The sequence below is a fragment of the Triplophysa dalaica genome, chromosome 3 (assembly GCF_015846415.1).
Source record: "Triplophysa dalaica isolate WHDGS20190420 chromosome 3, ASM1584641v1, whole genome shotgun sequence".
Lineage (NCBI taxonomy): Eukaryota > Metazoa > Chordata > Actinopteri > Cypriniformes > Nemacheilidae > Triplophysa > Triplophysa dalaica.
In genome coordinates this window covers 28,608,893-28,636,860 of record NC_079544.1, presented here as the reverse complement: position 1 = coordinate 28,636,860, position 27,968 = coordinate 28,608,893, and the positions used below count along the sequence as shown (strand labels likewise).

At 42.0% G+C, this 27,968-nt stretch overlaps 1 protein-coding gene across 1 annotated transcript; it reads left to right on the top strand.

Moving 5' to 3' along the window:
• On the top strand, window positions 1-27,968 carry si:ch211-241e1.3 (laminin subunit alpha-3). The gene is made up of 30 exons (XM_056744390.1): window positions 1-205; window positions 2,992-3,110; window positions 3,345-3,425; window positions 3,516-3,610; window positions 3,711-3,764; window positions 3,855-4,006; window positions 6,343-6,453; window positions 6,613-6,724; window positions 9,628-9,795; window positions 9,879-10,072; window positions 10,142-10,258; window positions 12,620-12,774; window positions 12,868-12,997; window positions 14,675-14,774; window positions 14,856-14,972; window positions 15,330-15,500; window positions 15,574-15,716; window positions 16,559-16,747; window positions 16,835-16,986; window positions 17,068-17,230; window positions 17,313-17,440; window positions 17,573-17,729; window positions 17,817-17,927; window positions 18,008-18,150; window positions 18,229-18,346; window positions 21,341-21,481; window positions 21,967-22,097; window positions 22,312-22,443; window positions 22,523-22,622; window positions 27,614-27,968. The coding sequence occupies exons 1-29, from the start codon at window positions 14-16 to the stop codon at window positions 22,605-22,607; spliced, it is 3,861 nt and encodes a 1,286-aa protein (XP_056600368.1). The 5' UTR covers window positions 1-13; the 3' UTR covers window positions 22,608-22,622; window positions 27,614-27,968.

Genomic DNA, 27,968 nt, shown 5'->3' with positions numbered 1-27,968 from the left:
TGAACGCAAGGTAATGTCAGGATTAAACACAGCCATGTTAGCGGCTCTTGTCTTCGGGACGCTGCTGATGGGAATGGTGTGTGGAGGACCCAGATTCTCACATCAGCAGCCCGAACGGACTCAGAGGATTCTTTATCCCGGAATAAATCCATCAAGCCATCATGAGTCTCAGCAGATCCAGTATCCATCAGTCCATCAGAGACGGGTAAGAGATTTCTGGAGTTTTGTTCAGTGAATATGTTAGAAAAAGTCATCAACAGTTTCCCAGTCAAGGAAATGAAAATGAAATTCAAGTTTAGTTATATATAGTGCTTTTTTCTGTGGGGTCTTAAACATTTTGAAAAAGTCTCACATTTCGAGATCTCATTTAGTAGGCTTTAAAAAGTCTTAAACTGACTTCAGCATTGTCTTCTAGGTCTTAAATCATTTTGAACAGGTCTTCATTTTCGTACACCCATGTGAAGCTAACTCTAGTGCTCTCTGAAGTGCTCCTGTTTGATTCTGTTGTGTTGTACTTCTCTTTAATGGTGAAAGTGCGATTGGCTGCATTACGTCTACAAATGAGATCCACAAGTAACTTATTTTGTAGCCAGTAAGATCAAGCCTAAGTTTATCCAGTTTTCAGCATCTGTCTTGTTTACACTCTTGATAAAGACATAAAACAGATTTATCAAGAGTAAGTTTAGCAGGTAACACTTTACAATAAGGTTGTGTTTGTTAAAAATCAGTTAATGCTTTAATATGAACTCGATGAAAAATACTTGTGTATCATTTTTGAATCTTAGATCTGAATTTATTAATACATGTTTCAAATCAAACGCTGTTAGCGTTAATGCACCATGAACTAAAATTAATAAAGTGACACAACATGTGGCCAATTATGATACTCAGAATTTGAGCTGTGCATTTCACCCATCCAAGTGCACAGTAATGAGTACTGAACACACACACACACACACACAGTATTGAGTACTGAACACACACACACACACAGTATTGAGTACTGAACACACACACACACAGTATTGAGTACTGAACACACACACACACAGTATTGAGTACTGAACACACACACACACACACACACTCGGAGCAGTGGGCAGTAACTGTTCTGCTGTGGTGCCCGAGAGCAGTTGTGGGATCAGTGACTTGCTCAAGGGTCTCACCTCAGCTGTGGTACTGAAGGAGGAGAGTGCTGATCATTCACCCCTCCCCTACTCAGACTCCACCCTACAACCTTTGTGTTACAAGTCTGAGTCTCAAACCATCAGGCCACTGCTGCCCCTAATAGAAATTGTTATGATATTTACTAACATGAAGAAGGAATAATATATGCTGAAAAAGGTTTGATCACTAAATGTTAGTTCACGTTAGTTAATGCATTTCCTCATGTTTACTGATACAATCTTATTGTAAAGTGTTACCTGCTAAACCATACATGGCTTGAAATACCTGAATGTAGGGCTTGACTGAGCCAGTTTAAACACTACTGCTTCATATGCAAGAAAGAAACGAAACTTGTAAAGTATTTAATGTTGTAATACAGGTGCTAAAAAGGTCCGATACAGTCCTAAATTTGACTTGGTGAAACCTGCAGGAAACTCTGTTTCTAACTGCGTTGCAGACAGAATTTACAAATCAGTAGTTGTATCAGTAGATGTTTGTGTCCATATGTAAAGTGTAAAGATTTGAGCTGCTGTCCGATTATTATTAAGCCTGTTTGGGGGGGAAATTTTCAGTGCCCGGATCACTCCCCTCGGAAATCTTGTTAAGGCAACCACATGAAATAATATAAAACACAGAATACACAGAGATCGTTTTTCAAAATATGTAATTTGATGGTTTGACCTTGTTGATTTGTATGAGGAACAAATGCAAATCTGATCACCATCCACAGTAGATCCGGTGAATATAACAGAAGACGCCACATGTTAGCACTAAATTCCTTTCACTTGAACATAACCAATCGATCTACAGTGCCATCCACTAATACTGGCACCCTGAGTAAGGATAAGCAAAGAAGGCTGTGAAAGAATGCTTATTTCTCTAACCCATGGTCAAAATAAAAAAAAACTGCTCTCATTGAAAACAAACAACTACACTACCACTGACATTATTTAGGGTCCAAAAAGGACAAAGTGTTGCTATAACAAGATGTTCTGGTCATCTGGCAAAAAACACAAACCCAAACCATTAAAGAAGCATGTGCGTGTGTGCGTGTAAAAAAGTTCTATTTTGATTTCATCTGACCAAAGAAAGCAATCCCGTCTAAAGTTCCAGTAGTGTGTGTCAAACTGAAGACGCATGAGTTTGTTTCTGGAGCAGAGGGGGTTCTACTGATGATGTCGGTGACCTCAGATTGTAGTTTTGGAGAATTTCGGACCGCAAGACCCAACTCAAGATCTTCGGCCCCTCGAACCATCCTCCTGAAAAGATACACGTTCTCTTCCAGGCTGATTCACATAACTGAAATGTCCTATCACTTGCCCTGATGGGGGAAATCCTCTTAAAAATAAAAGTGCTTAAAAGATTGTTCACAGTGAAGAAGCATTCAGTCAAAGGTTGTTTAAAGAAGCATCACTTTCTTATCTTTTATCTTCTAAATATTTTTTTTTTGCAACAAAGAACTTTTTGTGAAACAAATTTTTTACATGCAATTACATGACATGTCAACCTTATGAAGAAATGTGTGTCTGTAGGGTTAGGGTTAGGTTAGGGTTAGGGTATTATGACAATGTAATGATGTCATAATGTAAGAATATGTTTTTGGGTGGGGCTGAATAAACAGCTGTGGTATATTTAGCGATTGATTTGAGAAAAGGATCGACATCACACTGTACAGCAGATGCTGTTATTATTCTGACATGATAAAAAATATAAGTATCTTTCATGTTTATTTCTATTCATCTTTATGATGTGTAGTATGACAGTATCTCTTTGACAGACGGAGTACGTGGAGACTCAGAGGAATTGTGTTGTTGTGTTGAATAGGAGTGTGAGTATAACACGGCAGGAGATCAGTGTGAGCGCTGTGCAGACGGATACTACGGTGATGCCGCTCACAGAACATGCAGAGTTTGTCCATGTCCTCTCAGTACTCAAGACAACAAGTAAGTGTTACTAAATCACGCCACACAATAAACCACTTCTTGAAATATGAACAAGACTGGGCCACTGGGTTTGAACACTACACACAAACAACCGCCTCGAAAAAAAACAAGATCTTACTGCTTTATGATAATGTCCTCATCCTTCTTGACATGTTTACTTTCTGTGGGAGAAGGCTTTTGAGAGAGTTTCTGTCCCAAATGGTGAAGTGTCCATCTGTGTTTGTGTGTGTGTAGTTTTGCAGTGGGATGCAGTGAAAGTGACGGCAGGTTGAAGTGTTTGTGTAAAGCAGGTTACGCGGGGGAGAAATGTGAGCGGTGAGTCATGTGTCATCTTACAGTCCATCTGACATCTCATGATGGAGTGATATCGTGTCATGACAGTGCATGTGTGTTGTTGCTTCTCAGGTGTGCTTCGGGGTTTTACGGCCATCCGTGGGTCCCTGCTGGTCGCTGTCATCCGTGCAACTGTCCTGGAAACTCTTGTGATTCTCTGACTGGAGGTCTGAATCTCTTCTTCTGATGTTTTTTCTGTCAGTGACGTCTTTATCCTGATCATCTCTGTGATGTGATGTCGCACTGATATGTCCACTTCTTTCATAGTGTGCAGGGATTATCTAGAGCTCCGAGACACTAACACAGAGGAACAATGTGAAGGTAGAAGATATTTCTGACATCATAGAGTTTTTTTTGTTTTTATGGTGTCAGGTGATGATATATCTGTGTGTTCTGTTGTGGTTGTTTCAGAGTGTGACAGCTGTGCACAGACGCTGCTGAATGATCTGGAAAAGCTCGACATTGATCTGAGAAGAATGAAAGAACAGCTGGATCTGGGTTCTCTCGGACCTTTAGCTCAGGAATATCTGCAGAAGCTTAAGGACGCTCTTGCTGTCACGACGGTATTCCTCATCCCTCTTCTCTCAGTCTCCTGAACTAAAAACACACAAACATGATCCTGATGACCACCTCATCTCACTTAAAGTAAAGAATTATAAAAAAGCTTTCCTGTAGCTCAGTGGTAAGAGCATGGCATTAACAAAGCTAAGGTCATGGGTTGGATCCCAGGGGATTGCACATACTTCAAAACAAATGTATAGGACGCTTTGGATAAAAGCATCGGCCGAATGCATACATGTAATGTAAATGTAAAGCGGTGAAACCATGGCAGAAGACTGAATGGTTCTTGTATGACCCCGTTGTGCGAGTCGTCTCTAAACATGTCAACCATTGACGTGTAGTGAGTCTGCATGTGTTCTCACTCTCACAGGTTTCGGTAACAATGAGTTAGTGGTATGATGTGGATTCCACAAATTCTGATACTAAGTTTCTCCCTTGAGGCCAGCTAGACAAATGTCTTTACTGTTGTTTCCATAAGGACTGAATAGACTGCTTCTTTCTATTTTACTCAGAAAATACCCCGATTACTAAAACTATAGCTTAAATCACAGGACGATCCCTTCCATGAATCACAATTATCGCCGAGTGGGGCACAACACCTGACGTGGGGTTAAACGTGACATGGATCTTCTACATAGTTCTACCCGTATTTTCTCTCCTGTGAATTTATGAAGTTTGATGTGTTTTCATGGAGATACTACACAAAAAATGTTTTAGTAGCACGAATGTTTTCGTCTTGTTTGTGTTGAGCGTGTACAGTATGTCACCAAATCTAAACCATTTTGAACATGTCAGCCACTCCTAGCAACATTTTCACAAGGCTTAAAAACTTGTTTTACACAGAGGGTTTAGTTGTAACACAACTTACAGCCCGGTTCACACCGCCGAGACTTTTGAGCCACTTTATACGAAAACCTTTTCAAACAAAAACTGCACTTTAATTGCAAACTTTTGAAAACAGGGTTAAAAGTGCAAGTGTTTGAGAACGACGCCAATGTTTTACACTCCACAACCACCAGCGGAGACACTTTATATACATTCACAAACTTTGAACACACATTCACGCTGACAAACAATATTAAAAGCACTTTTGCCTTAAAACTAGTCAGGTGGATGTGCGCAATTACGTGTGTTGCCATCCAATGGTCTGGCTTGAGCAGTACAGCGCTTTCACTAGTTTATGCAGATCCGTGCAAATCGTTTTGACAACTCATTTTGTGTGTTTCGGAAGAAACAAGAAATCACAGATAATCACACAAGCAAACATGAGGTCATACAAAGGAGTATACACTACAGTATGTATACAGATGGGAAGAAAAGAGCTGATGACTAGTGTTGTTGTCCAGACTCCTAAAGTTCATCTTAAAACTCCCCTCAACAAGAAAGAGTCATAATGACAGAATCATGTGTTCTAAGTGTCTTTTATCTATTCAGTCGCAAAATAGCCGTGTGTTGCTCAGAAACGCACAAGGTTCTGATTCGTTCTAGATGTTTCTGGGACAAGCCAGAATCAAATCAAAAACTTGTGTTCTAAAATGCAAGTCATGTTGATATTTCATGTTTTCATTTGGACCATGAGTGCATAAGGCAAATGATTATTCTGTTGGATGTGACAGTACATTACATTATCATTGAATGATTGTATAAAATCGATGTCGCATTTCCAGATCTTGTCAGGTCAGATAGTTTAAATAAACACCTTCACATCTTGGATATTGTGGACCTTTGTACTCATTTTGATAACAGATTTCTCTTAGGACAATCCCCCATTCATCTCGCCCCTAATAAAAGAAATCAAATAAGACATAAGTCAATGATTGCTTTTGAAGCCAGAAGTTTACATCCAGTCACATTTATGACGTTAACACATAAATCAGACAACACATCTGCAATTGAGTTTCATTTTCACAGTTGTGGTCTTGATCTTTAAAAAAATCCAGAGAACACTAAGTCTGAGACCGAGACTAATGACAGTCCTGAGCGAGATAAGATGGTCTTTTTCTTAAGTTCTTAAGACAACTAATTAGTGACAATTTGAGATTTGACTAATATCTCTGAATGTGGCCGATCTGATCTACTGTAGACTGACTCTCACAGTGCAGATGAAAACTTCTTTTCCTAGTCATACATACAGATGTCATACATCTTACATGTCAGTATGTTGTTTATCTGTGAGATTTTCTCTTTTGGTAAATGTGTTTATATGCACTGTGAGTGTAAATGTTTCGAGGACATTCGCTGTGGTCTTCTCTGTTCTTTCAAGTAAATATTGTTGAGAGAAAGATTTCACAGAAGAAAACAGACACTTCTTTACTAAGTTAACATTGTGTTTCTTCAGAATGGTGTGAACACATTCAGCTCCACAGTCAATAAGCAGAAGCTGGAGATAAATCAGCTGGAGCGAGACATGGTTCTTCTGACTGATGATCTGGACCATGTAAAGGAACAGGTACTGCAAAACAAATCTGACCTGATCATTCTTAGCATCTTACCATTGAGAAGAGGGGTAAAGTAAGCAGACAGTTCTTTTCTCAATGAGTGAGTTTTGTTCTTCATTAACATTAAAGTCACAGAGATGAAATCATTGATCAAGTCTTTATTTCTCCAGGCAAGGAAACGGTCAGAAGAATCTCAGAAAGCTCTTGCCAATATTGAAAACAGCCATCAGAGAGCCAAAGATCTGGACACAGAGACACAAAACCTCCAGAGGAAAATACAAGGTAAGAATTCATCATTACTTAATTTGGTAACACTTTACATTAAGCTTTCCTTACTAAAGCATTTGTAAATGTGTTCATTAATGATTAATAAGTTACAGATGTTTTATAAAGCAGTTATAACTGCGTAAAAAAAGGGATTCTAACGAAGTACCTGTCAAATTGTGAGACATTTTGAACTTGCATGTTATAAATTCTTAATAAATGTATTTAATCATTATTTGTTTGCAAAATAGGCTGTCAGACGGGAGACTATACGGTGTTATGTTGGTTTTTCTTATTATTGTGTATTTCATAAATGGTTCAAACGAATCCACTATATTAAGGCACACTTTCATGATTTGCTAACATTTATATACAACATATACAACCAGTTTGAGTTTTAGTCCAGCAGAGTGAGGACTAAGAGAGTAAAGTGAGGACATTTTGGCCGGTTCTCACTTTCTGAGACCCCTTTAAAGGGCTGTTTGAGGATCAAGACCTGGTTTTAGGGTTTAGGTTATAATCAGGTTTAGGTTATAATCAGGTTTAGGGTTATGGTTAGGGTCAGGTACTGAGTTCTGATGGTTAAGGTAAGGGGCTAGAGATTGCATTGCGTCAATGTATGTCTTCATAAAGATAGCTGTGCAAACATGTGTGTCTGCGTGCGTGTGTGTGGGGAGTAAGCACATGATATTAACACACTGATGTATGTTTGGAGCAGCTGGAAGAGCTTCAGTTGACCAAACACAATGTTTCATCAATGAACACAAGATGAGTGAATGCACAAACTCAACTTTATTTATATAGCGCTTTTTACAATTTTCATTGTTACACATTGACACATTGAATACAAGAAAAACAACTAAAGGCATATACCTGTAAAAACAAGAAAAAGGTGAAAACACAAAAGACAGACATACAAATGCTCCACACACACAATATGCATACATACTTACATACACACATTGACGCACACACGCAAACACACTCGCACACACGCACAGTGAAAGCACACATTTGAGATAAAGGAGAGAGAACCAAAGGTCAAATATTAAACGGATTATAAATTCTAATATGCAATATTAATTATGTCTACCTTCTAAATTCTAAAGCAGCCCCCCCGGCCAGGCAAATAGTGCAAAACAATATGCAAACGGTGGGGAGGAACCCAAAACTCCAATCGAGAAAATAAACCTCAGGAGAACCCAGGCCCAACCAGGGGATTCTGGGGGACCCTTACCCTAAATTCTGGCAAAAGCTGCTGCCTCTGCACAGGCTCAACTGTGCTTGCACAACAAGGCTAAATAAAAAATAAATTAACTTACTAATAAGGTAAATTATAGATTAAAGATTATCATTAACAATCTAATAACATTTGAAGTGTTGTAGAAAAATCGTTTCAAGTTGCCGCGTCCTTTATCCAGCTCTATCATCTCAGCTCTTGTCAGGTCACCGCTTCTCATTCTCAGCTCTGACATCAGGTCTGGGTATGAACTGCATCCTGAGGTAACCTTGGAACAAAAAGACAAGACTGGCTGAGAGTAGAGTATTGTTCTGCACTCTTTGATGCAACAAATACATCATTTGTTGTTGGATGTGTTCCTGGTTCCGGTTGATCTAAATAATGCAGCCTAAATCCTTTGAGGATTAATAGTATGGAAGTGTTTTTTATGCAAGATTGAAGAGATGCGTCTGTAGTCTAGATTTAAACTGACAGAGTGTGTCTGCCTCCCGGACAGTGCAGGGAAGAATATTCCAAAGTTTAGGCGCTAGATAAGAAAAGGATCTACCACCTGCACTTGATTATCAACTGACAGGACGCCTGAGAGCGTAATGCACGTGGAGGATTGTAATACAATAGAAGTTCATTCAAATACTGCGGCGCTAGTCCAGGTTGGCTTTATAGGTAATAAGCAAGATCTTAAAGTTAATGCGATGCTTTATAGGTAACCAGTGCAAGGTTGACAGAACCGGGGTTATATGCTCATACTTTTTTGTACATGTAAGAACTCGAGCTGCCTCGTTTTGAACCAGTTCCAGTTTTTGTACTAGGCCTGCAGGGCAACCACCTAAAAGTACATTACAGTAATCTAGTCTTGATGTCATGAATGCATGAATTAATTTCTCTGCATCTGACAGTGACAGCATATGACGTCGTTTAGATATATTCTTAAGATGGAAAAATGCAATTTTACAGGTGTTGGCGACATGGCTTTCAAATGACAGAGTACTGTCGAATACAACGATATGGATTTATGGAGCATCCGTCAATACTTAAGCAGTATTCTTGGTTGTTACGTATGGGGTTATATATATCCAGTAAGTAACACTTCTGTTTTGTCCGAGTTCAGTAGTAAAAAAATGTTACTCATCCAATTTTTTAATCATCTATGCATTCCTTTATTCGATGGAACTGCTGAGTTTCATGAGGCTTCGAGGAAATATAAAGTTGAGTATCATCAGCATAACAGTGAAAGCTAATTCCGTGTAACTTTATTAAATCTCCTAGAGGCAGCATGTATAATGCGAAGAGCAGAGGCCCTAAGACTGAGCCCTGTGGTACACCGTACTGGACTTGCGATTTGCGGGACACCTCATTGTTTATTGCTACAAATTGAAAACGGTCAGATAAATAAGACTTTAACCATTTCAAATTTCACAAAGTGCTCTGACACACAGTACAGTACAGATCATACACAGAGAAGTCATACTGACAATGAAACATCATGGGCAATGGCACAGAGGGTCACTGTACTGCTCATTTTGACTACATTGGGTGAATTGTTTTATTTTCAAATGGCCTTGTATGGGAAACCTGACTCAAGCTTTGAATTTGAGATGTATGTATGCATGTGTTGTGTGTGAATGGGTTCAGGGGCATCGGCCAGCTGCAATAAATGCTGTGCTGATGTTTTTTCTGTTAGATCTACTGAAACAGCTGACAGATGGGAACAGCGCTGGATCAACTCTGCCCTCAGCGGATCTCCTGAAACTTCTGCAGGAGTCTGAGCGCATGGTCAAAGAAATGGAGAAGAGAAACCTAACGCCTCTGACAGATGCCATCAGGAAAGAGCAAGTGCAAGCAAATCAATGTAAATAATGATCTGCTGATGATGTGATGTAGTGTCTGTTTGTCTTTCACACCGTCACTTTAACTTCTGCTGATTTCTTGCAGTTTTGGAGCAAGTGAATAACATCACGAAGCAGTGTGAGGACAATAAAGACACGTCTGAGCGTGTTGAGCGTTTCTTGAACAGCTATGAGACCAAACTGAAAGAGTTAGAAGATTCACTGAAACGGGCTGTTGACATTGTGGAGAACGCCAGCGGTCAGACTGATGTCAATGCTGAACACTTTAAAGCCGTCCTGGTAAGAACCTCGCAGCTGATGCTCATGAAGTGTTGGTGATAGTGTGTTAAACAGCATTCTTTTGTGAAGGATCGACTGAAGGAGTTGGAAAACGAGCGGAATGTTGTTCGGGATCAGATGACTTTGGCAGTGAATCAGCTGAAAAACACAGAAGATCTTCTGAAAACCTTCAATGACAGTAAAACGGTAAATCCTACAGCTTTCATGACAAACAACAGAAAGGTTTTGTCCTTTTGGAACCCCTGAAAAGAGCATCAGTGTAGTGGTAAGAATGGGTTTTGTTTATTATACCCTCATAGCATTGTACAGTATGTGCTTGGCACAGGACCCACTCACTGTCCCCGTCTCTAATATAACACATATGACCTTCACTTTTCAAAGCGCCGGGTTAGGGTCAGGTGCCTGAATACAAATGTAATGAAACTCTATTCTGTTTTTTAGCTACACCCTGCCTCAAATCTCATATCAATTCAACTCCAAGGGAAACAAAGTAATGTTGTCAGTGAAAGATTATATTTATTAAAGGCTTTTTGAAAAATGCTAACGTTAGTCTGCTAGCAGTCAAATCATACCATCCATCCCTCCCTGTGAATAGCTATCAAAGGCCACACTTCTTCTGAAACAGAAGCTGTTCAATTTCAATAAATCATGTCTTATCACCAGTGAATCGTGTAACTACAAAAACAAACCTAAACAACAGCTTTATAATAGTGATGAGACGCAGCCCCTTTTTGGTTTTGTAGCTTCACATGTCAATGTGTAAAGTTTATTCGTAACTTTGTGAGGTTGTTTTCTACATAGTTATTCAACGGAATTCTGCTTTCACCTCTTTGCTGATTAGACGTTTTTAGTCGAGGCAATATTCAGGATAGTCTTTCTTTTTGTTGGTCCTTTGCAAGTGCCACTTGTGTTCAAGGGGAAAGTTAGTTGAGTCTGTTTAGCTGCCATTCTCCCGCTGTGTCTGCACAGCATATGTGAGCGGACTGATGACGGATGATGTCTGTGTGAACAGGGTGCACAGTGGGATACGCAAAATAGGTTGACTGATAATGTACATACGACCAATCATTTTGCCTTCAAACCGAATGTAATGATTGGGAAAACGTTTTTTGGTTCCACTCCTTCCACAGACGATATATATTTATAAAATGTCTTTACTTAGCAAATGCTATCAGCATGTGGAGAGACTTTGGACCCGCCTGACAAGAAATGTTTCTGGAAAGGATTGACTACCCTGCCTTTAAAATGATTAAATAGATGCCAAGTGATTGGGACAATAAAGACCTCTGTACTAGCCCAAACCTTACTATACACTCTATTATTAAACACCGGTTAAACATTTTTTAATAGTGTCATGTTATGATCTGATATGTGATGTGAAATGAAAAATGAAATGTAGCGAGTTTGGCAGAACTCAAAATGACTTGTCAGGCATCTTTCTCATGTAAAGTGCTAAAGTTTTTCTGGGGGAGGTCATTCTTGTACTTCTGACACCCACAGCCATTGTTTTTGTAGCTCAAAGCAATTGTTGAGAAGATACAGCCTGACGTCATTTGAGCTGTACACAGTGTTGTAACATCTCCCTGTTTAAGTTAAGGTGTTACTCTGAGGAGGTTCAACAGAAATTCGACTGATACTGACAAATAAAACCACTTTATTCGAAGAAATATTCCCTTTATTTCCCAGTGCATATATATATAATCCCTCCATCCACCAACCATATATTGAAACAAACAGAATTTATGAGAATGCGAATGTGAAAACAAAAGAAACTGAAAGTCAATGTTCAGTCTCTTAATTGAGCAGAGATGATGATGATGGTGATGAAATGAGTTTAAATCCACAAGGTTATGAGAGAGCGACGGAATGATATAATCCAATAATCCAGAATGAAGGTTAGTTGAAGAAAGGCAATGGTGTTTGTTGCCAGGCTGCCGTGGTAACACCCAGATCCCTACTTCTTGTTTCTCAGAGACATGTAGAGGATCATCCAAACAAAGTGCAATAGTACAACAAGATTTGTGCTAGTCCACTAATGATAAAGACTGGTAATAAAAAATCCTTTATCTGAGCGTAAACTGTACCAATTATCAAAAGCGGACTTCCAATAGTTAGCAGGTAGCACAAAGGTTAACCATGAGGTTTCCTTCTACCCAAAACTGACCTCCCGTTCATGGGTTTTTTTAGGCTTATATCTGGTAGCTATTGTGCACTAGTGCCCTCAAGTGGCACCTAGGGGTATTACGCCTAACCCAGATACCTATTTTTATGCAACACCCCGAGGAAATACAATAATAAAATACAAGTAACGTTTTATACTGTTACAGTGTCTAACATTCAAGTGAAAAACTGTTGTTGTTTGTGAGGTGAAATGTGTCCATTAGATTCACCACTGTAACATTTAAAATAATCTTCTTATTACTATTCATATTGAGACGTCTTTCATTCCTTTGGCTTATCCTACCAGTCATTCCAGTGATAAAGCATCTGTATGTAGGGCAGATGGGATGTGTTTGCAGTTTAACAGTGTTTCTAATATTCCCACAGGAGCATAAAGAGCTCGCGACACGGCTTCACAGCGCTACGACTGACCTGAAGAACAGAGTCCAGGAGATGTCTCAAGCTGAAGCTCAAGAGAAGATTGTGAAGCAAGCAGAAGAACATGCAGAGAACCTGCAGAAACTGGCCAAACGTCTCCAAGAGTAAAATATTGCTTCACTTTACACAAGCCCGTCTTCTAACCGGTGTTCCTCTCAGGTCATCTTGTGTTTCTTGTGTGTCTGTGTCATTGGCAGAGCTGTACAGAACGTGAGCGGACTTTCAGCTCTCTCAGGGATTGAAGCGTATAAAAACATCTCAGATGTTGTGAACGCTGCCCAGGAGGCGGCAGTGAAGGCCAGAGAGGCTGCTGACAGAGCTCTCAATGTAAGATGTCTCCGTCACATGATTCTACTCATCAAAGTATGAAACTTCACATCAGGTCTCACACACGCTGCAAAGTTTCAGGAGTGACAACTGCATTTCAATGCCAGAGTGAATCCACTAAATGATCATTTAGACTGTACACACTGGTGACCATAGTTTATTTTGTGCTTGCGCTTGTTTGCTGTTTTTATAAAGGCCCGACAACACTGCCACTTCAGCCACGGCTGTTGAGAGCGGATAAATACTCACTGCTATCTTCTTGCACCTCACATGTAGATGAGGACACTACTCTGATGCCCTTTTAAATATGTCATGTGGTTAGTTAGTTTGGTTTACATCACCACTTCCCAAACTGTGGGCATGAAGTAAATCAAGATTTTAAGAAATTCATTTAAAAAAGGAGTTACACATTTGCTGTCATATGTAAACAGTATGCATCCTTCATACAAAGGTAGTCCACACAATTCACTTTCAATTCTTACAAAGAGATATAAAGACATATGAATCATTATATGTACCTGTTTTAGCTGTGCTGTAAGTAATAATATCTTTTTACAAATTGGACAAGAAACATGGGTTCCTTCATGCTTTTGACATGTTTTACACCTTTGAAGTCTGAGAAGCTCTGGTTTATAAGAATATCTTTCACAGACGCTACCCTGACAGCACATGTTCATCTGGCACACATCTATTGATGTCTGCATTTTCATCTGCAAGACGTGCTCATCTCCCCACATCTCTGAGACGTCTGCTGTCAGATGTCATATAGACCTCTAGAAGACATCTATGAGATGTTTAGGATTCAGAATGGATGCACAACAGCTCTTTCTAAGATCTTTAGCATATGTTTTACAGATGCACATGTGCTATCTGGGTAACTGCTTTGATCATGTTGCTATCCAGAACTCAAAGAGCGTCTAAACAAGGACCCTGATGACATTCCTACTATCCATGTTCACAACAAATGGCTTCAGTTGTCAGGTGCGATACGTTTACACAATGTAAAGTTTCACAGTCTTATCCTCTGGTGTGATCAACATCAGTCAGCTTGTAGGGTGTACTCAGGCTCATCTTATCTGAAGTGATGGGACATACCAACTCAAAAGGGACGAGGTCATTGTTGCCTAGGCGACACTGTGATCATGAACTGTCACTCTGTCAAAATACAGCTCTTCTTTCCATTGAAGTATTTATTCACTACTTCATATTTATTGTGCACTGTATACTTACATTTCTGACTTCTGTGAAGCATCACTTATTTCATTTGATTAATGCAGTGTAGCGTCATTTAACAGAGTTGTGCTAATATAAGTATCCATGGATCTGCACTTCCACAGCAGACCATCTGGGTACGTTCATTTTCCAATACTATTCAGGACGGTAAGTATTTGAATTGGGACACAGTGCAGCACACCTGTGTGACGATGGACTATATTGTGCTGAGAAAGAGCGCTCAATTTACTGACATCACAGGTGTTGCATCTAACGAGGAAAGTGTAAAGAACAGTATTTGTACAGGCCTGCAGACTGTTTAGAGGGAGTTTGCCCTCAGAGCAAAGAAAATCAAACTGCAGTCAATGACTGAGCTCCTCCAGAAGAAGATCTTCACGCTGCCTCATAACATATTACCTGAAGTGTCCATTGTTGAACTATAGACTTGTGTCGTTGTTGCTGCAGGATGTGAGTCAAGAAGACCTTCTCCAGAGATCAAAGGATCTGAAAGACAATGGCAATAACCTGCTGAAAACTGCCAAAAGTGCAGCCAGAGATCTTAAAGGTGAGGCTTGCAAACAGACTTTAACCGTCAATCCACTTACATGGCTTTTGTTTTCATTAAACTATTCTTTCATATTATTAGGAGCAAGCAAAGACTTGGGTAACCAAACCAAACGTCTGCATGACACAGAGAAGAAAAAGAAAGTGCTGGAGGAGGATCTGAAGTCTGTTCAGGACGATCTAAATGAAATCAAGACAGGTCTGGTCTCATGAGACGCTTTATATTCATACCGTTTCATGGTCCTGGAGGTCTCATGGTGGTCAGAAATGATGCCGCTTTCAAGCGAAGTGTATGAAAATATTAAAGCTCATGTTAGTTCATCCCAATACAAAGAAAGCCCACGTGTTGTGAGGGAGGGAATGAAAGACCTAACCAGTTCAATGTTAAATCATCTGAGTAGGACGCAAACAAATGCAGTTGACAAAAAATGAATATTGCAAATCCACCATAAATGTCTTTGAAATCAAAAGCAGAAATGTAAACAGGAAGAAGCTGCCATGTTTGAGTCCTGTAAAGACATTAGAATGACAGACGGTAACTTTCATCTCTTTACAGATGACATTGATTCAATCATCGACGCAGCGAAGAAAACCGCAACGGCCGCCAATCGCAGCACAAGCGACACGGTGGAGCAGCTGAATAACATCAAAGCTGAAGTTAAGAAGATCTCCATTAGTCCCACTGTTTCTAATGTTGACAATGTTCTCCAAGACGTTGACAAGAACGGTGAGTGTTGCATGTGGAGTGTTTGTTGTTTATTTCTATAGTGATCCTAACACACACACATTCTGTCTGACAGTCAAGAAACTCAGCGGCTCCATCCCGTCCCTGCTGGAGAAAATCCAGGAGCTGAATTCACAGCTCAGTTCAGCAAACAATGTGTCTGAGAACATTAACAAGATAAAGGAGCTGATTGAAGAAGCGCGTGAAGCCGCTAACAGAGTAAGACATGTTCTCATACACACAAACTCACACATTTCAGGTAAAATCGTCGCGATTCCAGCACTAAATAACGGATGAGGAGAACAATAAGAACCAGTCAGCATGACACCAGTCATTATTACAATGAAAGTTATTAATGTAATGATGAAAACCATCAGCAGTACATTTCTCATCTTTTGTTCATCATTCATGGATATCAGATCTGCTTTACACTTTCATGAGCGTGTTTTCAGAGAGCTCAGACGGAGCCCCGACAGGACCTGACCCGCTGAAGTCATGGAAACCGGCCCCAACTCCATATTGTTCAGTAAAACTGTCCTTGAGTAGAAAGATGACCATATGTGACCCTCGACAACAAATCCAGTTTATGGGTCAATTTTACATCATCTGAGAGCTGAATGAATAAACTTTCCTATGATGTATGGTTTGCTAGAATATGACAATATTTGATAACAATAAGATCAAAAAGATCAACTAAAAATAAAGAATTATTTCAAACTCTGGAATCTGAGGGTGCAAACAAATCTATCCAGTATATATTTTGAGAAAATGGCTCTTAAAGTTGTCCATCAAAGGCACTCGAGTGGGTCATTTCAAAAGAGCGGGCAGCAGCGTGTGAAGTTTGTAGACATGTTTTCGGCCATTTTTGGCATTCAGGATTTGTTGAATCCACTCACAAACTTAAAGTTTTTATACATTTACGGTTGCAAATTTATAAAATGTTTTCATGAAAAATGATCTTTCCAGAATAACCAAATTCATTTTTTGCATAAAAGAAATGTCCCATACAATGTTTTGTTGGTTATTGCCACAGTTGGTTTGTCATCATCTTATGTGTTCAGATCGTTGTGCCCATGAGGTTCAGTGGGAATGGACATGTGGAGCTGCGCCCTCCCACAGACATAGATGACCTGCGAGCGTACACCGCTCTTACTCTGTCTCTCCAGAGACCCAACAGACCCACCAACCGCAGACGCCGTCGCCAAAGCCCCACTGGCAATCTGTTCGTCTTCTACATGGGCAGTAAAAACGTGAGTCAGAGGTTTTCTTTATGGAGGACTTCAAAAGCGGACATCATTTATTGCTTTCTTATATGTGCTCGCTCAATTGTCTCACAGGCCTCAGGAGACTACATTGGCATGGCCCTTCGGAATAATTTCCTTCATTTGATTTATAAGCTGAACGGAGAGGAATATGACCTGAAGACATCCTCCAACATCACAGAGTCTCCTTACGAACCGGCTTTCTTTGACAAAATCGCCATTCACAGGTATCATTGTCAAATGATTGGAATGCAAGTGACATTTCTTGGCTTTCTGCCATTTTTTTGAAATGCATCTGTTTCTCGTAGAATTTATCAAGACGCTGAGATCATTCACACGCAACAGTTCACATCCAGCAATCCAAAGCCTCCGCAGACACAAGAGAAACTGGGCCAGCTGAGCCGTAACCTGCTGGATCTCAATGCCGGCAATGTGGTGTTTTATGTGGGAGGTTATCCGGACGACTTCAAGGTTCCTAACTTTTCTTTCACATGAGAGGCACATGTGTGATATCAGTGCAGATTATGACCTTTGTGTTCCACTGCTTTTGCAGCCCCCCACTTCACTCAACTATGGCAAATATAAGGGCTGCATGGAATTTTCCACCTTCAACGAGAAATTCATCGGCCTGTACAACTTTAAGAATGCCGTCAATATTAACTTAGAAAGCCCTTGCAAGAGGTAAGTGCACGTCATGCTGATGTAAGAATTTGTATTATTATTATTATTTTCACCATTGCTCATGTTCAGTATTCATATTCATGTTTTATTTATTATGCATCTAGAACTTTTTTTCTCCTTCTGTTTGCTCAGACACATCCCAGTTACAAGCTCACAGTCCAATTACTTTGAAGGCTCCGGTTATACCAAAGTTATGCTGGAGAGGATCCGAAACTACATGGTCCTCATCCAGAAAATGCAAACTCGATCTGAGGATGCTCTTCTGCTGTATTTAGGAGATGAGAATGACGTGAGAATTGACCTTCCAGTTCATGTCATCTGTCTTATTGCATGTAGTCAAGTGAGTTATTCATGAGTTTTGTTTGTGTGGTTTCAGGACTTCTTCTACAGTATCTCTCTGGAGAGAGGCTATCTTGTCATGCGCGGTCAAGAACAAAACAAGATTTTCGAACCCGTCAGAAGTGGGGAGAAAATAAGCCTTGATCCCGTGAGGAACATCTTGTGCTCTTCTATTCTTCTTTTGTGTTCAGTGTTGGCGTAAAGCTGAATTTATTCACTGTTTTTCAGGAAAAAGAAGTCAAAGTCATCATCAACTTTTCTACAGACATTAAAGTCATAATAGATCAAACTGAGACCAAATCGACAGAGTTCTCTCCTAAAAGGTTCCAGCATTACTACGTCGGCGGTATACCCAGCAACTTGCGACAGAGGTTGGTATCTTCTTGTGTGTAGTGAGCAGAAGTGTTCTTTCCAAAACCCTGAAGTGATTGTAAATGATTTGTCTGTAGATACAACATTAGTGCACCGGCTCTGAAAGGCTGCGTGAACATCATCAGTGCTGGTGGTATCAGTCCATATATTAAAGAAGAGGTGGGCATCGGCCGAGGCTGCTCTGCGGAGCTTCTGGTAATGCAACACACCACACGCATCAAAGTGTTCTCATGTCTCACGTGCACGTTTAGATAAGATTAGATTAGATTCAACTTTATTGTCATTACACATATATAAGTACAGTGTAACGAAATGTAGTTTAGGTCTAATCAGAAGTGTAATTAGCAAGTTCAGGATATACAGTGTGAATAAATACAGAATACAATATTAGGAAAATACTTTACATTGGGCATGTACTATGAAAATAAGACAGTCGGTATGTACTATGAACAATATAAACAGAAGGATATATACCGTGAACATTAATGTACAGGTGGTTATGAACAGATAACAATATAGACTATACAATAGTGCAAGTGACTTGAGTGTGCATTAGTTACAGACATTAGCTATTAAAGTTACAGTGCAGTAGATGAGTTGGTGCGGTTATTAAAGGTACAGTGCAGTACATGAGTTATTGAAGTTATAGTGCAATACATGAGTAGATGCAGTTATACATTTACAGTGCAGTAGATGAGTTAATGCAGTTATTGAAGTTACAGTGCAGTAGATGAGTTGATGCAGTTATTAAAGTTACAGTGCAGTAGATGAGTTAGTGCAGTTATTAAAGTTACAGTGCAGTAGATGAGTTGATGCGGTTATTAAAGGTACGGTGCAGTACATGAGTTAATGCAGTTATTGAAGTTATAGTGAAATACTTGAGTAGATGCAGTTATACAGTTACAGTGCAGTAGATGAGTTAGTGCAGTTATTAAAGTTACAGTGCAGTAGATGCGTTAATGCGGTTATTAAGGTTACAGTGCAGTAGATGCGTTAATGCGGTTATTAAGGTTACAGTGCAGTAGATGAGTTAATGCGGTTATTAAGGTTACAGTGCAGTAGATGAGTTAGTGCAGTTATTAAAGTTACAGTGCAGTAGATGAGTTAATGCAGTTATTAAGGTTACAGTGCAGTAGATGAGTTAGTGCAGTTATTAAAGGTACAGTGCAGTAGATGAGTTAGTGCAGTTATTAAAGTTACAGTGCAGTAGATGAGTTAATGCAGTTATTAAGGTTACAGTGCAGTAGATGAGTTAGTGCAGTTATTAAAGGTACAGTGCAGTAGATGAGTTAATGCAGTTATTAAAGTTACAGTGCAGTAGATGCGTTAATGCGGTTATTAAGGTTACAGTGCAGTAGATGAGTTAATGCGGTTATTAAGGTTACAGTGCAGTAGATGAGTTAGTGCAGTTATTAAAGGTACAGTGCAGTAGATGAGTTAGTGCAGTTATTAAAGTTACAGTGCAGTAGATGAGTTAATGCAGTTATTAAGGTTACAGTGCAGTAGATGAGTTAGTGCAGTTATTAAAGGTACAGTGCAGTAGATGAGTTAATGCAGTTATTAAAGTTACAGTGCAGTAGATGCGTTAATGCGGTTATTAAGGTTACAGTGCAGTACTCAACTCAACTCAACTCAACTTTATTTATATAGCGCTTTTTACAATTTTCATTGTTACAAAGCAGCTGTACATGAGACACATTTAATACAAGTATGAATTCTAAAGCAGCCCCCCCGGCCAGGCAGATAGTGCAAAACAATATGCAAACGGTGGTGAGGAACCCAAAACTCCCATCGAGAAAAAAAACCTCAGGGGAACCCAGGCCCAACCAGGGGATTCCAGTTCCCCTCTGGCAAAAGCTGCTGCCTCTGCACAAGCTCATCAGTGCTTGCACAACAAGGCTTAATAAAAATATAAAAATTAAAGATTATCATTAACAATCTAATAGCATTTGAAATGTTGTAGAAAAAAAACAAAGTTGTCGCGTCCTTTATCCAGCTCTATCCTCTTAGCACTTGTCAGGTCACCGCTTCCCATTCTCAGCTCTGCCATCAGGTCTGGGCATGAACTGCATCCTGCGGTAACCTTGGAACAAAGAGACAAGACTGGCTGAGAGTAGAGTACTGTTCTGCACTCTTTGATGCAACAAGTACATCATTTGTTGTTGGATGTGTTCCTGGTTCCGGTTGATCTAAATAATGCAGCCTAAATCCTCTGAGGATTAATATTATGGAGGTGTAGTGTATGCAAGATTAAAAAGATGAGTCTTTAGTCTAGATTTAAACTGACAGAGTTAGGGTTTAGTTACAGTGCAGTAGATGAGTTAATGCGGTTATTAAGGTTACAGTGCAGTAGATGAGTTAATGCAGTTATTAAAGTTACAGTGCAGTAGATGAGTTAATGCAGTTATTAAAGTTACAGTTAGTGCAGTTATTAAAGTTACAGTGCAGTAGATGAGTTAGTGCAGTTATTAAAGTTACAGTGCAGTAGATGCGTTAATGCGGTTATTAAGGTTACAGTGCAGTAGATGAGTTAATGCGGTTATTAAGGTTACAGTGCAGTAGATGAGTTAGTGCAGTTATTAAAGTTACAGTGCAGTAGATGAGTTAATGCAGTCATTAAGGTTACAGTGCAGTAGATGAGTTAGTGCAGTTATTAAAGGTACAGTGCAGTAGATGAGTTAGTGCAGTTATTAAAGTTACAGTGCAGTAGATGAGTTAATGCAGTTATTAAGGTTACAGTGCAGTAGATGAGTTAGTGCAGTTATTAAAGGTACAGTGCAGTAGATGAGTTAATGCGGTTATTAAGGTTACAGTGCAGTAGATGAGTTAATGCGGTTATTAAGGTTACAGTGCAGTAGATGAGTTAATGCAGTTATTAAAGTTACAGTGCAGTAGATGAGTTAATGCAGTTATTAAAGTTACAGTGCAGTAGATGAGTTAATGCGGTTATTAAGGTTACAGTGCAGTAGATGAGTTAATGCAGTTATTAAGGTTACAGTGCAGTAGATGAGTTAATGCGGTTATTAAGGTTAAAGTGCAGTAGATGAGTTAATGCGGTTATTGAAGATATAGTGTAATAGATGAGTAGATGCAGTTAGTTATGCAATAGATGCAGTAATGCAATAGATGCGTTACAGTGCAGTAGAGATGTGCAATGGCTGATGGGTTTCACTCTTTTTTGGTTTTCAGGTGGTCAGAAATGCTGAATTCATCGTTGGCAGCGTGTTACAGAAAGATGACCAGGACAACAGCCTGCAGGGAGATTTGAACCTTTCACTCGGCTTCAAGAGTACAAAACCAGATGGCGTCTTACTGCAGAAACGCAAAGATGTACGTCTCTCTTTCACACATACACAAACCTCTATCAGTAGGCTACTGCTACTCCAGTAGTATGATTTTGATCTAGTATGTCCTTGAATTAGCCCCTTCACATGACATTACTTTACATACACAGTAAAAACTGAATATTTCAAAATGACCCAGCTCTTGATTTGACATTCACTAAATTCTTACCTCTCTCTGGTGTTGCTTGAGTGATCAGTGAGCAATCAGTGATTTTATGATGTCGTTTGTGAGTCTCTTGACACATGAATCTGGTCATTTTCTGCATTTTTTTCCTCTGTCCAAACGTGACGTAGTGTTTGGATGATCCTTGTTGAGACATACACATAACTATTACAAAAGAGATTCACACCACGCATTAAGAGCTTGAGCAGTATAACAATCCGTGTCAAATTGTTATCTGGGAAAGATCTTTGACATACCAGGTGTTCATATTTTATTCAATGAATCTCTGATGTCGTTTGCTCTGCTAGAATGCTAACATTGAGCTTTCCATGGAGAAAGGACACGTGCTGCTGAAATTGCAAGGCAGCATCTGGAAATCTAGTCAACAGTATCAGAATGGCTCATGGCATTATCTCTCTGTGGTCAGACAGGGTCAAAGGTAAGAGCAAACGCTTTGTTTAAATATCATTACCACCACATTCTGGGCTCTGCGCTTTAGCGATGTAGTCAAGACAACTGTGCTAAATGTAAGAAACTGTCCGTGAGCGACCGGATATAACCCAACACAAACCATCATTAAAGATATGTGTCTCTTAATATATTCATTTGTGGTAGAGAAGCTTTGCTCATATTAATGTCGACTTTTGTTTTAGTGTTGAACTTCGAGTGGATGAAGATGATGTTGGAGAGAAACTGACAGAATCTTCATCTGAAGTTTATTCTTCTGACATAGTTCTGGGCAAAGACACTTTCAGCGGATGCATCTCCAACGTCTATCTGAGGAGGTCAGTATCACTTTGAGAAGAAATGATTGACAGGGGACGTCTGTTCTCTTTCTGAGTGTGTGTGTGTGTGTGTGTGCAGACCAGAGGCTTTATTCAGAGCAGAGGATCTGAGTTCATACACGGCTACAGGAATCGTTCACAGGAGCTCATGCAGTGCCAGATAAAACATTTCACTGACGGTAAGTACGCTGTCACAAGCTTTTTCTAGCTAACAACATCATGGACATCAGTTTTTAAGAACATGTCATCTTTTTGCTTTGTTTGGATTGATTCATCCTTGACTTTGAAGTTGCAAGTGGTCCAGAATGCAGCTGCGAGACTTCTCACTAGCACAAAGAAAAGGGAGCATATTACCCCTATTTTAAAAAACATGCATTGGCTCCCGATAAGGTATAGGATTTAGTATAAGATGTTGTTATTTGTTTTTAAAGCTGTTCACGGTATGGCCCCAGAATATATTTCGGAATTGATCCATAGGAACTTGTGTAGAGCTCAAAGGTCTTTCAATGTTGTACTTCTTTCAGTCCCGAGAACTCGCTTAAAAACTAAAGGAGATCGTGTAGTGAATGTGACATACATAATTCACCCTTGTTGTTAAGTGTAGTTATACACACTGTTTGTTACAAACGCAGCACTTTGTTCTTGGTGTGTATTTATGACTACAGGGATCGCGGTCCCTTTAAAATGCGTGATGACGTGGGACGCGGTTCAGCGTCATTGTTCTCTCTCTTTGTTTACCTTCTAAAATAAACGACACACGCATTCGTGTGCTCAAAGTGAGAAGTTGTCTCTTGCGAATTATTGCAATTTCCACACTGGTGACCCCGACGTTAGTCTGCTGGACGTATCCAGAGACACGACACGACCATGACCCCGAACGCTGTCACACTCAAACTCCCCGAATTCTGGGAATCGTCGGCATCGGCATGGTTTGCCCAGACTGAAGCGCAGTTCGCGTTGCGTGAGATCACCGCGGATACAACAAAATTCTACTATGTTGTGTCGGCTCTCGGAAATTCGACAGCATCCAGAGTGGTGAGCCTTCTCACACATCCTCCGGCGACTGAGAAGTATACAGCGCTCAAAGCCCACCTGTTAAAAACGTTTGAACTGTCGGACGCTGAGAGAGCCAACAGGCTTTTCTCACTTCAAGGACTGGGTGACAGCAAACCGTCTGAGCTCATGGACCGTATGCTGGATCTTCTGGGCGAGCACAGACCAGATTTTCTTTTCATCCAGCTTTTCCTGCGTCAGCTGCCTTCTCAGGTGAGAGCTGCATTGGCCAACACCACAATCACTGACTGTCGGAGACTGGCTGAAGAGGCTGATAAATTTTTCCTGGCCAGTCAGGAACATTGTGCGGCCGCGTTTTTTCCCGCGCACGTCGCTATGGTGACGCGGGAGGACTCCACACTCGTCGCGGCAACCACTTCTCGTCGGCAGCAGCTTCCTGGCCCCCAACAGCCTTCAGGCTTGTGTTTCTACCATTCAAAGTTTGGAAGTAAGGCTACCAAATGCCGTTCGCCATGCAGTTTTGGCGGTGCGGGAAACGTCAGGGCCGGCGCCCAGTAGTGGCCATGAGTGTCGGCCGCATAGGCAGGCTGCTTTTCATCTGCGACAGCATCTCCGGACGCCGTTTTCTGTGTGACACGGGGGCACAAAGGAGCGTCCTGCCTGCATCCCGTTTGGACATGGTGACCGACAGCCATGGCCCTCCTATGGAAGCTGCCAATGGTAGCCCCATCCGCACATATGGAACGAGGTATGTCGAATTGTGTTTCGGAGGACAGCAGTTCGGCTGGGATTTTGTTACAGCAAAGGTCTCCGCCCCCCTCCTCGGCGCTGATTTTTTGTGTGCACATGGACTGTTGGTGGATGTAAAGAACCGCCGTCTGATTGATGCCGCCACGTTTTGTTCTTATATGTGCACGCTCAGTGAGGCTGACCCCATACGACTGTCTAGCATGCTCTCAACGTCCGATGATTTCCGTCGTCTACTTGCCATGTTCCCTGCCCTCACCCAACCCACTTTCTCTGCATCTGCCGTGAAGCATGGTGTGGAGCACCATCTCGCCACTACTGGTCCACCTGTTTACGCCCGAGCTCGGCGCCTCGACCCAACCAAGCTTGCCGTTGCAAAGGCTGAGTTTGCTAACATGGAACGCCTGGGCATAGTCCGCCGATCCGACAGCCCGTGGGCATCACCCCTCCACATCGTCCCCAAACCTGGCGGCGGCTGGCGCCCGTGTGGTAACTACCGGCGGCTTAACGAGGCAACGGCACCTGACAGATACCCAGTCCCAAACATACAGGACTTTTCCGCTCACCTGGCTGGCAAGGTGATTTTTTCGAAAGTGGACCTCGTCCGAGGATATCATCAGGTGCCGGTACATCCCCTGGACATTCCCAAAACGGCAGTGATTACGCCGTTTGGTCTATTTGAGTTTCTGCGCATGCCGTTTGGCCTGAAAAATGCTGCCCAATCTTTTCAGCGCCTCATGGACTCTGTTTTGCGGGAGCTGCCTTTCCTTTTTGTGTACTTGGATGACATCCTGGTAGCGAGCATGTCCAAGTCTCAGCACCTGGTGCACCTCCGAACACTTTTTGAGCGGCTTAGCCAACACGGATTAATTGTCAACCCCGCCAAGTGCCAGTTCGGTCTCTCCACCATTGACTTTTTAGGACACAGAGTCACTAAGGATGGGGCAGTCCCTCTCCCATCAAAGGTGGAGGCAGTCACACAGTTCCCACGCCCGCTCACTGTCAAATCCCTGCAGGAGTTCCTCGGCATGGTGAACTTTTACCACCGCTTCATCCCTCGAGCCGCTCAGCTCATGCTGCCCTTACACGAGGCTTTGAAAGGTAAACCCAAGCACGCTGTGGACTGGACTGAGAGCAGAGTCGAGGCTTTTGCTGCCACTAAGGCAGCCCTAGCAAACGCCACCATGCTAGCGCATCCTTCTCCTACAGCCCCCATCGGCATCACCTCGGACGCCTCGGACTACGCTGTTGGTGCTGTCTACGAGCAGTGGGTAGACGGGGCCTGGCAGCCGCTGGCTTTCTTTAGCCGTCAGCTGCGCCCCTGTGAGCGGAAGTACAGCACTTTTGACCGGGAGCTGCTGGGTCTCTACCTCGCCATCAGACACTTTCGTTCACTGCTGGAAGGCCGACACTTCACCGCTTTTGTGGACCACAAGCCACTGACTTTTGCCATGGCCAAGATGGCTGAGCCGTGGTCCGCCCGCCAACAGCGGCATCTGTCCTACATTTCAGAGTTCACCACGGACTTGCAGCACGTTGCCGGTAAAAACAACCGTGTGGCGGACTGCCTATCACGGGCTGTGGCAGGGGCAGTCCATCTGGGTTTGGATTACAACCGCATGGCGGCGACTCAGACCACAGACCCGGATGTTCAACTCCTAAAGACCTCGACTACAGGGCTACAGATCGAGGACGTGGTTTTTGGCGATGCCGGCACCACGCTCCTGTGTGACATCTCCACAGGTAGTCCTCGGCCGGTTGTTCCCTCGGGGTGGAGACGACAAGTTTTTGATGCTGTCCATGGTCTCTCCCACCCAGGTTCGAAAGCATCACAGAGACTGGTTGCAGCGAAGTTTGTTTGGCACGGCCTCAAGAAGGACGTTAGGGACTGGGCTAATACCTGTGTTGAGTGCCAACGGGCCAAAGTACACCGCCACACTAAAGCCCCGTTAGAGTTGTTCCCTGTTCCTGAGAGGCGTTTTGACCATGTAAACGTGGACCTGGTCGGTCCTCTGCCCTCCTCTCATGGTTTCACATATCTGTTAACTATGGTTGACAGGACCACCCGCTGGCCTGAGGCTGTGCCGCTGACGTCAGTGGCATCTGTCGAGATGACACGGGCTTTTATTGGCACCTGGGTTGCCCATTTCGGCACCCCTTCGGACATATCCTCTGACCGAGGCGCGCAGTTCAAGTCTGAGCTATGGAACGCCGTCGCACAGAACCTCGGAGTGAAACTCCACTGCACAACCGCATATCACCCGCAGGCTAACGGACTCTGCGAACGTTTCCATAGGTCGATGAAGGCTGCCCTGCGTGCCAGCCTCAAAGACGGTGACTGGGTCGACAAGCTACCATGGGTGATGCTGGGCATCAGGACTGCGCCAAAGGAGGATCTTCAGTCCTCATCTGCGGAGCTGGTTTATGGACAGCCGCTGCGGGTGCCAGGGGATTTTGTCCCTAGCATTACGGTTCCCTGGTCTGCTACTCTCCAGCGTTCTGCTCTACTGGACAATGCAAGGCTTTTTGCACCTGTCCCTACTTCCCGTCACAGCCTCCCTCAGTCGCACATCCCCGCTGGTCTTCAGACGGCTGACTATGTTTTCATTCGCCACGATGCCCACAAGAGGCCGCTACACCCGCCCTATGAGGGCCCATTTCGGGTTCTGGAGACCGGGGACAAACATTTTGTGGTGGACAGGGGCGGCAAACCGGAGCGACTCTCCATTGACCGCCTTAAACCAGCTCACTTGGACGTGGCTAAGCCCATTGACCTGGCCCAGCCCCCACGACGCGGACGACCTCCTGCTCTGCGCCCACCCCTTGCCCCCCTCCCTCCCAAGCCATCCACACTCCATGCCCCACACACGTGTAATGACGGGACTCCGCCTGCAGCGGGGTCTCCTCGACCTCCGGTACGGCGCAGCCGTTGTGGCCGACTGATACGCCCACCTCCCCGTTGACTGTTTTTTTTTTTTTTTTTTTTTGGATATGGTGAATTCTGGGGGGACGTGTGTAGTGAATGTGACATACATAATTCACCCTTGTTGTTAAGTGTAGTTATACACACTGTTTGTTACAAACGCAGCACTTTGTTCTTGGTGTGTATTTATGACTACAGGGATCGCGGTCCCTTTAAAATGCGTGATGACGTGGGACGCGGTTCAGCGTCATTGTTCTCTCTCTTTGTTTACCTTCTAAAATAAACGACACACGCATTCGTGTGCTCAAAGTGAGAAGTTGTCTCTTGCGAATTATTGCAATTTCCACAATCGTGCATTTTTGGTAGCGGGTACAAGGAATACAAGGAAGGTTGTGGAATACATGCTTCCGCTGGATATAAGATCTGCACCCTCTCTAGGTGTTTTGATTTCTGAGGCTTGATATGTTTTGTGTTCTTTCATTTCAGAGACGACAGAAACCTGCAAGGGTTTGACCCGTGTGCAACAACACGCCATCACTTTATCTGTAACATCCTATTTAAGACAACTCATTCAACAGCAGTCTGGAGACCATTACAAAAATATCTTAATGTGGGGTTTGCCATTTCAATGTTTCAAAGAAAACTGGCAATTTACAACTCTAAAAATGTGTATTTATTCAAGAGAATTTTTTTCGTGTTTGTGCTATATTCACACAAAAAAACTTGTATCAGTTCAATTTTAAAAATGTTCCCAAATATTCTGTCTGTAATGTTTGGCATTAGAAAAAAAGTTTCTTTATGGCTGTGGAGAATTACAAACAATAAAACATTCATGAACACA

What these genes read in the sequence shown, in the direction of transcription:
- si:ch211-241e1.3 (XM_056744390.1), top strand. Translation starts at nt 14, where the DNA reads ATGTCAGGATTAAACACAGCCATGTTAGCGGCTCTTGTCTTCGGGACG. An exon ending in TCTAAATGAAATCAAGACAG is followed by an intron (nt 14,973 to 15,329) that starts GTCTGGTCTCAT and finishes ATCTCTTTACAG; the next exon opens with ATGACATTGATTCAATCATC. An exon ending in CCAAGACGTTGACAAGAACG is followed by an intron (nt 15,501 to 15,573) that starts GTGAGTGTTGCA and finishes TCTGTCTGACAG; the next exon opens with TCAAGAAACTCAGCGGCTCC.